The following is a 12,800-nucleotide window of genomic DNA, read 5'->3' as shown; positions in this document are numbered from 1 at the left end:
CACTGTATATACTGACAGCAGCTCCCAGTGTACCTCATAGAACTAATATCAGACTTCCCTCCTCCAGGCTGTGCTGCCCTGCTCTGTGGTGTTTTGGTCCATAAGATATCTGACATGGAGAAGCATGCGACCAGGCCCCGCCCCCCAGTGTCCACCACTGAGCCTGTATGTGTCTATGGAGGACACAGTGGACAGGACATGGTCACATGCTCCTCCATGTCAGCCATTTTATGGACTGAAACAAAACAGAGCAGGGCACCACAGCCTGGAGGAGGGGAGTCTGATTATAGCTCTATGAGGTACACAGGGAGCTGCTATCAGTATATCCAGTGAGCACACTTACTAATACTTTGTACTGACCTATTTTACTATAAAGTGGCCAACCCCTTTAAGCAGTGACAGACCAGAGGAAAAGGATCGGCAGTAGGTAAGTATACTTCACCCTTCTATTTTAACTGGGCCCTGTGTCATACTCTGTCCTCTCATGCATTGACCTAGGTAAAACATCATTCTTGCCTGGAGTGTTCCTTTAAGAAGAATCAACTATTATTCATATTATAAGGTTTTATGTACCCCTATGAATACTATGCCTAATTGGTTGGAATCTGTTAAGAGTTACAGTAGATCTGTGTCTGGTTGGGTTTTTAGTTTAGTTGTTTGTTTGTTTTTTAACCCCTTAGCGACCCATGACGTATCTGATACGTCATGGCGCCGCGGGGGGTGTTCAGAGCGGGGTCCCGCCGGGACCCCGCTCTGAACGGCGCTGATCCCGGCTGACACGTGCAGTGCCTCTGTTTTTACTAATAAAAAATCCCCTCCCCTAATAAAAGTCCAAATCACCCCCCTTTTCCCATTTTATAAATATAAATTAATAAATAAATAAACATATTTAGTATTGCCGCGCGCGTAATCGCCCGAACTATTAATTAATCACATTCCTGATCTCGCACGGTAAACGGCGTAAGCGCAAAAAAATTCCAAAGTGCAAAATTGCGCATTTTTGGTCGCATCAAATCCAGAAAAAATGTAATAAAAAGCGATCAAAAAGTCGTATATGCGCAATCAAGGTACCGGTAGAAAGAACGCATCATGGCGCAAAAACTGACACCTCACACAGCCCCATAGACCAAAGGATAAAAGCGCTATAAGCCTGGGAATGGAGCGATTTTAAGTGACGTATATTTGTTAACAATGGTTTGAATTTTTTACAGGCCATCAGATACAATATAAGTTATACATGTTATATATCATAGTAATCGTAACGACTTGAGGAACATGCATAACAAGTCAGTTTTACCATAGGACGAACGGCGTAAATGCAAAACTCCCCGAAATCAAAACAAATTCGTTTTTTTTTCAATTTGACAGCGCAATTGATTTTTTTCCGGTTTCACAACATATTTTATGGAAAAATTATGCCTGTAATTGCAAAGTACAATTGGTTTCGCAAAAAATAAGCGCTCATATACGTCTCTAGGTGAAAAAATGCAAGCGCTATGGACTTTTAAACATAAAATGGAAAAAGCAAAAGCGCAAAAACGAAAATTGGCTTGGACCTTAAGGGGTTAATCATTGTGGGAAAATATTTCAGATTCCTTCTATATGCAGCTTCCAAGTTAGAGGTTTTTACATGAACATATAATTCACAGATTTATGGTGAGTATGCTTAAATGCACAGAACGGGGATGAGGAACCTACAAAACTACAATTCCCATCATACCTGGACAATCTATAGCTTTGGCTGTCTAGGCATAATGGGAATTGTAGTTTTGCCACAGTGGGAGGTATGAAGGTTCTCCATCCCGGGCATAGAACAAAAAAACAAAACAAAAAAACTATTAAAATACAACCCAGACATTAAAGATCGTTAAAGATGTTATAAAACATAGCTGCTTTCTTGAAGAAACGTTCTTTACAAAATAGTCCATGAGCTGCACTCATATCTGTAAAATACAAAGTCTTTATTTATTAGAGTACATATAAAAGGTGAAATACACATATATGCTGTAATAAATAAGGACTTTGTTGTGTGTTGTTGTGTGGAATGGGTTATGGGAGCTGTGCACTGGGTTATGGGAGCTGTGTGTTACTACTGTGAGAGTCCACAGATCTCCTGTCACATCAGGGTAAAGACTCGGTACTGCCGAGGGAGATGAATGTGTGGAATGCACAGTTCCATAACAATTTCACACTTTATTTTGGCGTATTAAAGTTCTTGACAATGCATTTCGGGAAAGCCCCTTAATCATGGCAACATCAGTACTGTGTTACTCTTTTTCTATATTTCTTCAAGAAACAGCTCCACTCTAGACCTCAGTTTGTATGTGGTATGGCAGATCAGTTCCATTAAAGAAAATAGAGTTGGGTTGTAATACCACACACAACCTGAGGACAAGGGTGGCGCTGTTTTAGAAAGAAAGCAGACACATTTTATTAATCCTCGATAGCCCATTTAAAATACTATATAATTCATCCTTTTTGTTAGGAGAGTAACCAAATAATTCTGCGCGCAGACCTCCATGATCAGCAGGTCGTCTATTTCCTTGCAGCAATGTTCAGTGGGTATTCTTGCAATGCAGATACATTGGGGTTTCCATAAAGTGAAGCTGTCTGACACGACCCACTTACACTCTGCTACTCAGTCCTGATTCACACAGCTATATTATTTTCTCATGACCTGAAATGACAGCTGTAAGGACACACGTTTCCCATCCCTGGTGTACGGGGATTCTGTAACCATATTGTATATACAGGGACTGTATAATGATTATGTCAGGTCTGACCATTAATACAAACGGACCAATTCCAATAAATCAAAGTATTGAAATTTATTCCAGCCTCCACACTTATGTAGGGACAATATCAATAACATCTTTGAAGTCATTATCGAACATTCAGGGCACATTCCTGGCATCAGAGACACCTCGGGCCATCACTGCCATGACAGTCCTCTGGGACGCTCCTTGTGTAACCGAGCGCTGACGTCTTACACCGTGGACGGCTTAGTGTTCTCCTACAAGGTGTTCACTTATTAAGGCTGCATACGAAGGGCACCATCCAGACGAATGACCTCTCCGTTTAACATGGGGTTCTCTACGATAGTCTGTACCAGGTGGGCATACTCATCAGGGTCACCCAGCCTGCTTGGGAAAGGAACTTGCTTGGCCAGGAATTCTCTTGCCTTTTCTGGAAGTCCAAGCAGCAGAGGGGTAGCAAATAATCCTAAAAATTAAAAGGAACATAATATTAGGTTATCATATGCTACTGTATTGTTTGAAATTGTGGGTGCCTGAGGCACTACTATTAGGTTGATCTGACACAGCACTAACGGACACAAAAGAAAGAACAGATGGATAGTGGAAGGGGTTATCCCAACTAGACAACCGCATCTTAAAATCAAGCTGCCATGGTGATCTGCTTAAAGCGACTATGTACCTGCATGTAGCCGCCCCCAAACCACCGATACTGCGTTGTAGAGGTCCTTACCACGTGCGGTGCGAAAGTCAGCCTTTTTTCTGGTGCTGGAATTTTGAAGAAAAACTACTTTTGTTGCTGCGGCTGGGCGCAGAGTCAATCTGGTGTAGCTTAGATCATCCATGTGCTAGGCCTGCATCGCCTCACTCCCAGCCTCTCTTCACCGCAGGCCTAGGGCACGGATGCTCTAGGCCACGCCAGATTGACTCCCTGCCCTGCTGAAGCAATAAAAGTATTTTGTTCTTTAAAATTCTGGCACCTGGAGAAAGACTGACCCACCAACCGAATGCGGCATGAGGACCTCTACAACACGGTATCGGTGGTTTGGGGGCAGCTACATGCCTGTACAGAGTTGCTTTAAGGGAGAAGTCTGGCAATTTGAAATAATTTTCATTTAGCGGGGGCTGTGGGGAACATAAATAATCCCAACTCACCCCTCCCCATGCCTCTCCAGTGCTGGATCCCCGCTTCAGTATTTCCTGCACAGCCAACGTCATGACCCAGTTCATGGACAGCCCGCTTAGCAAGTCAGTGACTGGGGGGGGGGGGGTGAACACCTCTACCACCACTGACTGAGCACCCAATCCATTCGCTGGGACAGGCATTACCCTCCCTCCCCCCCCCCCCCCCCCCCCCCCCCCCCCCGAGTGCTGACATCATCGGTACTTAGGAGAAAATGACTTCCAGTGAGAGTCCTGTAGCCTGTGAACCGGCACTTTGTGGGCAAGGGGAGAGGTAAATAATTAGTTTATTATGTTCTTCCCTTGTGGACTGTGACATTTTCCATATTGCCGGACTTCTCCTTTAATAAGTGTCTAAAGATGTCGCACTCCACCTGTGCTGCAACATGCATGTCTGTAAACTTTAGTCCAATACAGGAAAGTGGGGGGGGGGGTCACAGAGATTAGCTGAAGTAAATGGCCCATCAACACGACAGATTCCTTTTGAAATGAAATGATCCAATATAATTTCCTACAGACCAAACCAAGAGTCGTCTGGGTTGTCTTCAGCAGCAGCTTCACTCCACCACATAAACCTTGATTGATAAGATCTCTGCTCTGTGCCTTTACACAGAGAGATTTATCTGACAGATTTTTGAAGCCAAAGCCAGGAACAGACTATAAACAGAGAACTGGTCATAAAGGAAAGACTGAGATTTCTCCTCTTTTCAAATCCATTCCTGGCTTTGGTTCCAAAAGTCTGTCAGATAAATCTGTCCGTGTAAAGCAACCCTTTAGGGTACTGGGAGAGCTCAATCAAAGACAATGGGGGCAGGCAGAAGCCATCACGGACCACCCAGATGACCCGTGGTTCAAACAGTATGAGATGGATGACAGGTTCCCTTTAAATAAAATGTACCAGGTGCAATTGTCACAACTCTAATCCCAAGTGGAGCCAAATCTCGAGCAATGGGGAGCGTCATTCCTACGATTCCTCCTTTGGAAGCCGAGTACGCTGCTTGTCCAACCTAAACAGGATGTAGTAAATGACAAACATGTAAAATGTGCGACATAGGATACAAAACCCAGACATTTTTCCCCTACACACACACGAGTATGAGACATCAATGATCATTGACTCAAATGGAAAAACGCTGCAAGTATACTTTTAAGTGTTTGACCACCTTCAGACTACACAGGCTTAAAGGAGAAGTCTGGCAAATTTTTTTATTAAAGTATTTTATTGCCCCCCAAAAGTTATACAAATCCCCAATATACACTTATTACGAGAAATGCCTATAAAGTGCTTTTTTCCCTGCACTTATTACTGCATCAAGGCTTCACTTCCTGGATAACATGGTGATGTCACTTCCTGGATAACATGGTGATGTCACTTCCTGGATAACATGGTGATGTCACGACCCGACTCCCAGAGCTGTGCGGGCTGTGGCTGCTGGAGAGGATGATGGCAGGGGGATGCTCAGTGTCCCTCCAGTGCTCTGTGTCCATCAGTGTCCCTCTGCCATCATCCTCTCCAGCAGCCACAGCCCGCACAGCTCTGGGAGTCGGGTCGTGACATCACCATGTTATCCAGGAAGTGAAGCCTTGATGCAGTAGTAAGTGCAGGTAAAAGAGCACTTTCTAGGCATTTTCCGTAATAAGTGTATATTGGGGATTTGTATAACTTTTGGGGGGCAATACAATACTTAAATAAAATAAAAATTTTCGCCAGACTTTTCCTTTAACTGTAGTCAGTAACCATGGAGATAAACTGGTCAGCACAGTGGCTGTATACACAAAGCCATATGAGATTTTTATTCAGTCTATTTCATAAGTTGCCTGCTTTGTTATTTTAGATGCATCGGGGCAATAGAAGATTAAATTACAAACACGTATATACCATCTCACCCAGACACAGTATACGGCACAGCACTGGTAACCGGCTATGGTTGGACTCCTTACCTGTCCATCAAAAGCAGCAATGCTGGCTGTATTAACTACGACTCCTTTGTGTCCATCCTTGTCTGGCTCATTCTTCATCATTTCTCCTGTCGCCAGACGAATAACATTGAATGTGCCGGCGATGTTCACCTGAGAGAGAAAAATATACAATGAATATTATTTTTGCATTGAAAAATCAATCTTCTCAATTTGTTTTTTTACTATCTTCATGTTAGAGGGGTTCCCCCTAAAAAAGGGTGATCAAAGGGAGCCCCCCATCCATCAGAACCTGCCACCAAGTTTATATTCATCCTGCAGCGCCACCACAGGGACGATAAAGCATTACACTGTGCCAATGAAAATCAGAGAGCTGTCTGTGTGATGCACGGACGTCAGAAAGGCAATGTGGCTGTCAGGGCATGCCGAGTGTTAGGCGGGCCGATCAATAATGTAAACGAGCGTTGATCTGCTAGATCGGCACTTGTTTACAAGGCTCAATTACGATTTAACAAGGTCTGCATGGACATTGTTATTGATGTCCGTGCAGCCCTTGCCCTAAACTGTTTATACATTACCTGTCCATGCTCCCAGTCTTCTCTGAGCTGACAGGCTGTTCAGCCAAATCACTAGCCACAGCGGTCCCAGCCAGCAAAATTGACTGAGCGGCCTGTCAGCTCAGAGAAGCTGCAACAGCGGAGCTGGGAAGAGAAGACAGGTGAAGACCAGGAACATGGACAGGTAATGTATGAACAGTTTATTTAATCATTAGCCATCGGCCGCGCGTCACTATTACATGTAGCAATGTGCGCTCGGTGGCCGATGATTTTAGGTCTGGATCTAAAGAAAGGATCATCGGCTTCAGCCAATTACCGCCTTATACTGACAAAGTGGGAGAGTGATGTTTTATATACATTATCAAACAGCGCTATATACAGTTCATACAGTGTGATATCTCTCTCTCTATATATATAAAACTTACATTTATCACTTTCTGGAAGTCCTCCAGGCTATGAGGCTTCTGCTTGTTTTTGTTGTAGGTTTTGATAGCAACTGCGATTCCAGCACAGTTCACCACGACGTTCACCCCTCCAAACTTGGAGCGAGCCACTTCCAGAGCATTGTTCACATCGGCCTCTGAGGTCACCTAGGATCATCCAGGAATGAAACGAGTCTGTAAGGTGCAGGCATCATAAGAAACCGCTGTGACTACTACTGGCAATAGTGAATACACGTTCAGGTAAATGCACTGGAGAGGACATTGGGCAGGAATGTATCCCCAATGTTCCCGATGTCCCCTGACTGTGGTGCACAGACATTTACTTACATCTGTGGGTGCAAATGCACACTTGTCTCCAAGGGACTGGGCCACATTCTTCCCATCAGAACTCGGTAGATCTAGAATAACAGCACTGGCTCCTTGTCGTACCAACCGTTCTACTGTGGCCCGGCCAAGACCTGAGGCTCCACCGGTGACAATGCCGACCAGGCCCTGCAAGGAAAGGACTGTACTTAAATAAGAAGAGAATGACACAGAACAACTAATGGATCAGTAGTGCCAATATGTCACTTACATACAGTGATCTGTAGCTCCTAAGAAGAACAACAGAACTAGACGGCAAACATTTCTGTATTATAAGCATGAGGTAGGCGCCTTCCATTACCCTCTGGGTCAGGTTCTCCAGCCACCTGATGGACTATGGCAATCATATAGCGGAAGCATGTGACTAACAATATCCTGGGGGGTGGGGGTGGGGAAATAGTAAATTACTTCTATTAAATAAACTTGAGATTTCCAGAACTTATCAGCTGCTGTATGTCCTGCAGGAAGTGGTGTATTCTGTCCAGTCTGACACAGTGCTCTCTGCTGCCACCTCTGTCCATGTCAGGAACTGTCCAGAGCAGTAGCAAATCCCCATAGCAAACCTCTCCTGCTCAGGACAGAGGTGGCAGCAGAGAGCACTGTGTCAGACTGGAAAGAAAACACCACTTCCAGCAGGACATACAGCAGCTGATAGATACTGGAAGGCTGGAGATTTTTTAATAGTAGTAATTTACAAATCTTTTACATTTTTTGACACTGGTTAATATGATTTTTTACAACCGTCATCACCACTCGGTAATAGGAGCCATGATGCCAGTGTTACAGCACGTGAAGGACGAGGCCTCTGATTGGCTGCAGTGATCACACACCGTAAGAAGAGACTAGGGCGCCCACTAGAGGTGAATAAATGTTTTTAGGTTACCTTATGACATTTAAAGTGACTGTACCACCAGGCCCAGGCTGAAGCACTGGAGGCGGCCGACCCACCCTTAGTGGGAAGAAACTTTAGCCCCTCCATGACGTGACTCCATTAGAATCAATGGAACCCTATCATAGAGGGGCGGGGGGTTTCCTCCCACTAGGGGTGGGTCGGCCACCTCCAGTGTTTCAGCCTGGGCCTGGTGGTACAGTCACTACATGGTGTTCACCGCCTATCCTCTGAACCAAGGGTAGGGAACCTTGGCCCTCCAGCTGTTGCAAAACTACAACTCCCATCATGCCTGGACAGCCAAAGCGAAGCTTTGGCTGTCCAGGCATGATGGGAGTTGTAGTTTTGCAACAGCTGGAAGGCCAAGGTTCCCTACCGTTGCTGTAAACCAGTAACACCTTCACTAACATGGTGTCTGCACTGAATACACTGCATTAGTACATCTGAGCCATGATCCCAGGGGTCCTGCTGCATATGGCACATAGCATGCAGTAGGTCAGCCTCTGCACCTCATACCTGGCCATGCATGCTATATAACAGTGCCCCGGAGCATGATGGGAGTTGTAGTCCCACATGCTACACAGCCAAGGGGTGTTGCAGCAGCACAACCGTCCTCAGACATACACAGGAGGCTGTATACCCCAGCACCACAACAACATTATAGCCAGAACGACTACCCGACCCGCGTCACCTTCCACCTGTCACTAACTCACCTTCAAGCTCCGCAAATTCGCCATCTTTAGCCTGAAAAAAACCTGGTTGAACAGTCAGCCAATCACGCGTCAGCAAGCTGAACGGCTAGCCAATCAGAGCCGAGAACGAAAACGAGGTGGAAGAACTTACTTTCCAGCTATTTGGAACGCATTGTAACCGGCGGCCGGCCAATAGCAGCAGCCGCGCGCTTAAAGGCAACGTGTTATCAGTCAGCCGATAAAAAAAAAAAAGATCATGAAAGCGTAGTTAAAGGTAAAGGCCAAGGTAGGCGGAGTGCGCATGCGTAGTGCTTTCCAGGGTGCTGAAGCTACTGCTACTTCATCGTCTTTTTGTAAAATATATATTATAAGTAAAAAAAAAAAAAGTAATTGCCTACATCACCTAATCAGCCACAGGCAGCTGCTTCTCTTTTCCTTTGAACCAGTTTTACCCATAGCTGACTTGTAATACCACACACAGCCTGAGGACAGGGGTGGTGCTGTATTTCCATTAAAGCAGCTGTGGGGTTTTTTTTTATATCATAGAGGCTGTATTAACAGTGAATGGTATAAATTGGCATAAATTCCTAATAGATGTGGGTCTCTCCTAGCTCCAGAAGGGAGTCCGCCGACCACTGTCCCACCAGGTGAGGTGGCCAGAATGATGGGAACAGACAAGCTCACTATGTTCTGCTGTTTCTATAACTCCCATAGAGGTGAATGTGAATTATAGAAACACCATAGCACAGCAAGCTTTATTGTTTCTGTAATGTCAGCCACCTGTCGGTATAGTCGCTGCCTGGAGTGGCAGCCAGCGATGGGTCTGAGGTCAGATCAGGGGCGTAACTACCACTATAGCAGCCATAGCGGCTGCTATGGGGCCCGCCGCATCAGGGGGCCCCATGGCCTGCTCCTGCAATACACTGGGCCCCCTGAGCCGTCATCATTTGCAGCACCGGGTGGCCCTGCTGGTCTCCTGGGTTTTGCAAATGTCCCTTTAACTGCAAGCACTCCTGACCAGAGCTAGCAGTTATGTAGTTATGACTTCACTTAACCGTTTAGTGGTCAGTCGGGGGAGGCCCATTTAAAAGTTTGCTATGGGGCCCAGCCATTTCTAGTTACGCCCCTGGGTCAGATGGCCCTAGTTTGGAGATAGATCCTGATTCTACCTCTGACACGTGCACCTATCAGACATTATGGTGTATCTTGTGACCACAACATAAAAATTGTCAAAAAAAATGTCAAAAATTGGAATAACCCTTTAAGCCAACAGTCGCTATAAATACCACCTTTGAAGGGGTAGAACAGCAAAAAATAAATAAATAATTTCTCACAACTGGTGCCAGAAAGTGCCAGAGATTTGTAATTTACTTCTATTAAGAAATTCTATTAAGTTTTTCAGTACTTATCAGCTGCTGTATGTCCTGCAGGAAGTGGTGTATTCTTTCCAGTCTGGAGAGCAGAAGAGGTTTGCTATGAGGATTTGCTACTGCTGTGGACAGTTCCTGACATGGACAGAGGTGGCAGCAGAGAGCACTGTGTCAGACTGGAAAGAATACACCACTTCCTGCAGGACATACAGCAGCTGATAAGTGCTGGAAGACTGGAGATTTTTTTTAAAGAAGTAAATTACAAATCTCTGGCTCCAGTTGATTTGAAAAAAGAAAAAGAAAATTGCTGAACGACCGTTTAAGGATTTTCTTGAGTTTTCTAAATTTTGTGGAGTCTGGATCCTTAAAAGGAAAAAAAAAACCTTGCTGGTAATTCGGCCATCACTCCATCATCCCAGCTTCTCCAGTGTCCTCCATGGCCCTGCTGTAATGACGCCATGTGCCAATCACATGACGCTGCAGCCAATCAGTGGCCATATGCTGTATGCGCAATAAGAGAATGCTGGAGCTGTGGACTCGCTGTAACATCATGTGACTAATCTACATGATATGACTGCAGATGACCATTTCTCCAATGACCGTCCACCTCCCACCCATCTGTGCCCAACCCTCTTAGCAATGACTTATGCCAAAACCATCTCCATGCCAGCCTCCTAGCTGCCACATAACTCTATGGCTCTTTCCTTATGTATATACCCTTCTAGTCCTGGACATGGACCGAGCACATTGCTATAAGTATACTGTGTATTATAGCTGAAGTCTATGAGTTGCTGATAAAGATATAAAATAACACAGACATTTGCACAAATTTCTGCCACTGTCTCATTCATCGGTAAGTAGTGAAGCTCTGAGCCTCGATGAAGAACATGAAACCCAGTGAAACCTGTTGGACTCATACAGTGGACAGTCACAGTATCCTGGCAGAGACCGATCTCCTACAATGCTATGGAAAATGTTGGTGCTATAGAGAATTATTATTATGAACCTTTTTTCTTATACTGACAATGCACCAAGCCCTGTGTGTAGGCAAGCCAGGATTGTTATATGACAATGAGAGAATTGTTTGTGAAAATATCGTTTTGACAACAAAACCTGCACCAGCACCTATACACAGTAACAGGTGCCGAAAGTCCTGTGCTGTCTACTGTGTAGTTGTTGTGTATGAGAGCCGCAGTACCCTGCACCACCACTATACATTGTATGGCGCAGGACTTTCAGCACCTTTTACTGTGTATAGGTGTTGGTGTAAACCTATGGGACATGGCAGTAGCCAGTATATAATATGAATACTATTCTCATCAGATACACACTTGCCCTGGGATAACATGTTTTATTCACGTAGATTCTTAGAAGCCTGATCTGGATGATAGAGAGGAGGCTATACGTGTCTAAGCAAAGAACTTATAGAAAAACATAGAGGACAAGAAGCGATTAGTTCATGGTGTGGCGTAACTAGATTGTAGGCTGAGCGGGAGGTTACTGACAGCCCAGCCAATACAAGAACATCATGTGATAATGGCTGAGGATGCAATACTGGATTTGTATATGGGGAATAGAACAATATATATATATATAACTGGATGGATGAGCTTTATGTATTGGGCTATGTTTCCATTGTTTCCAATCATTCGCTCATTTGTTACGACTACCATCACGGCTTCCTTTATTCCTTCTTTCTGTCCCCACAAAACCCCAGCCACATTCAGTCCGCCCCCACATGTCACTCTTATGGCCATAGAACCCTTTCTATATTCTGTATTTGGGTTCCTTCCCCCGATTCCCACTTTATATTATCCATACTATCTCTACAGAGGCCTTGCCATCTATTGCTCTTCTGCTCACTCTCTAGACAGAGCCCCTGCCACCTCGTAGCCATTCAACCCCACCTCCTCCACAGAGCTCTCTCCCATCCACCTCACAAAGCCCCTGCCACCTTGTGGCCTCACCCCATATACTAGAAACCTATTTCCCCTAGCCCCTTTTAAGTAATAGGGTCAGGGTCCAGGGGCTCAGGCTCTAGCTGTTTGGTGGTCCTCACCAGGACTGGAGCTTCTCCCTTGAGACTGCTAAGGTCTCCACATATGGAACTGGTAGCCACAGGAAATGCAGGTAGCCACTCTCCTTCTTGTAAATGTTCCAGATGCACTGCTCTGGACAGTTCCTGACATGGACTGAGGTGGCAGCAGAGAGCACTGTGTTAGATTGGAAAGAATACACCACTGATAAGTAAGTACTGGAAGACCAAGGTGCCTGCCATGTGTGCTTTTATACAACTATGACAGTACAGACTTGCCAGGCAAATGCGCCAACCACTGTAATGCCCTTATAATGGTCCCTTCCACACAGCCCCTATAATACAAGGAAACAATAGCACCAACACTTCAAAGCAAGCCTGTCATCTTTCCTGACATGTCTATACTAGCCAATGATATAGCAAGTAGAAGTGTATAAAGAATAACATCATGTTACCATACCCCCCCCCCCCCCCCCAATGAGCTTTCTTACTAGGCACTCTGGGACTAAACAATCAGCGGTGACTATAGGAGGAGTGCCGCACCCTATTCAAATTAAAGGGGAAGGGGAACTCCAGTAAATTTTTCTTCTTTCAAATCA

The 12,800-nt window shown here is 45.1% G+C and overlaps 1 protein-coding gene across 1 annotated transcript; it reads right to left on the bottom strand.

The window, feature by feature from the left end:
• Positions 1-2,809: 2,809 nt before the first annotated feature.
• Positions 2,810-8,923, bottom strand: HSD17B10 (hydroxysteroid 17-beta dehydrogenase 10). The gene is made up of 6 exons (XM_069986221.1): positions 8,818-8,923; positions 7,180-7,344; positions 6,835-6,999; positions 5,877-6,005; positions 4,834-4,942; positions 2,810-3,222 (listed from the first exon to the last, which is right to left on the bottom strand). The coding sequence occupies exons 1-6, from the start codon at positions 8,839-8,841 to the stop codon at positions 3,032-3,034; spliced, it is 783 nt and encodes a 260-aa protein (XP_069842322.1). The 5' UTR covers positions 8,842-8,923; the 3' UTR covers positions 2,810-3,031.
• Positions 8,924-12,800: the final 3,877 nt, after the last annotated feature.

The sequence above is a fragment of the Dendropsophus ebraccatus genome, chromosome 10 (genome assembly GCF_027789765.1).
Source record: "Dendropsophus ebraccatus isolate aDenEbr1 chromosome 10, aDenEbr1.pat, whole genome shotgun sequence".
Taxonomy (NCBI): Eukaryota; Metazoa; Chordata; class Amphibia; order Anura; family Hylidae; genus Dendropsophus; species Dendropsophus ebraccatus.
Note: the sequence above shows the minus strand (reverse complement) of the source record. Positions and strands in the feature narration are given on the sequence as shown.

Bases quoted from the DNA above. Each gene is read 5' to 3' on its own strand.
- HSD17B10 (XM_069986221.1), bottom strand. From the start codon at position 8,841: ATGGCGAATTTGCGGAGCTTGAAG. The intron at 7,345-8,817 runs GTGAGTTAGTGA...CTTTCCTTGCAG, and splicing joins CGAATTTGCGGAGCTTGAAG to GGCCTGGTCGGCATTGTCAC. The intron at 3,223-4,833 runs GTACATTTTATT...TTTAATTTTTAG, and splicing joins AGTTGTGACAATTGCACCTG to GATTATTTGCTACCCCTCTG.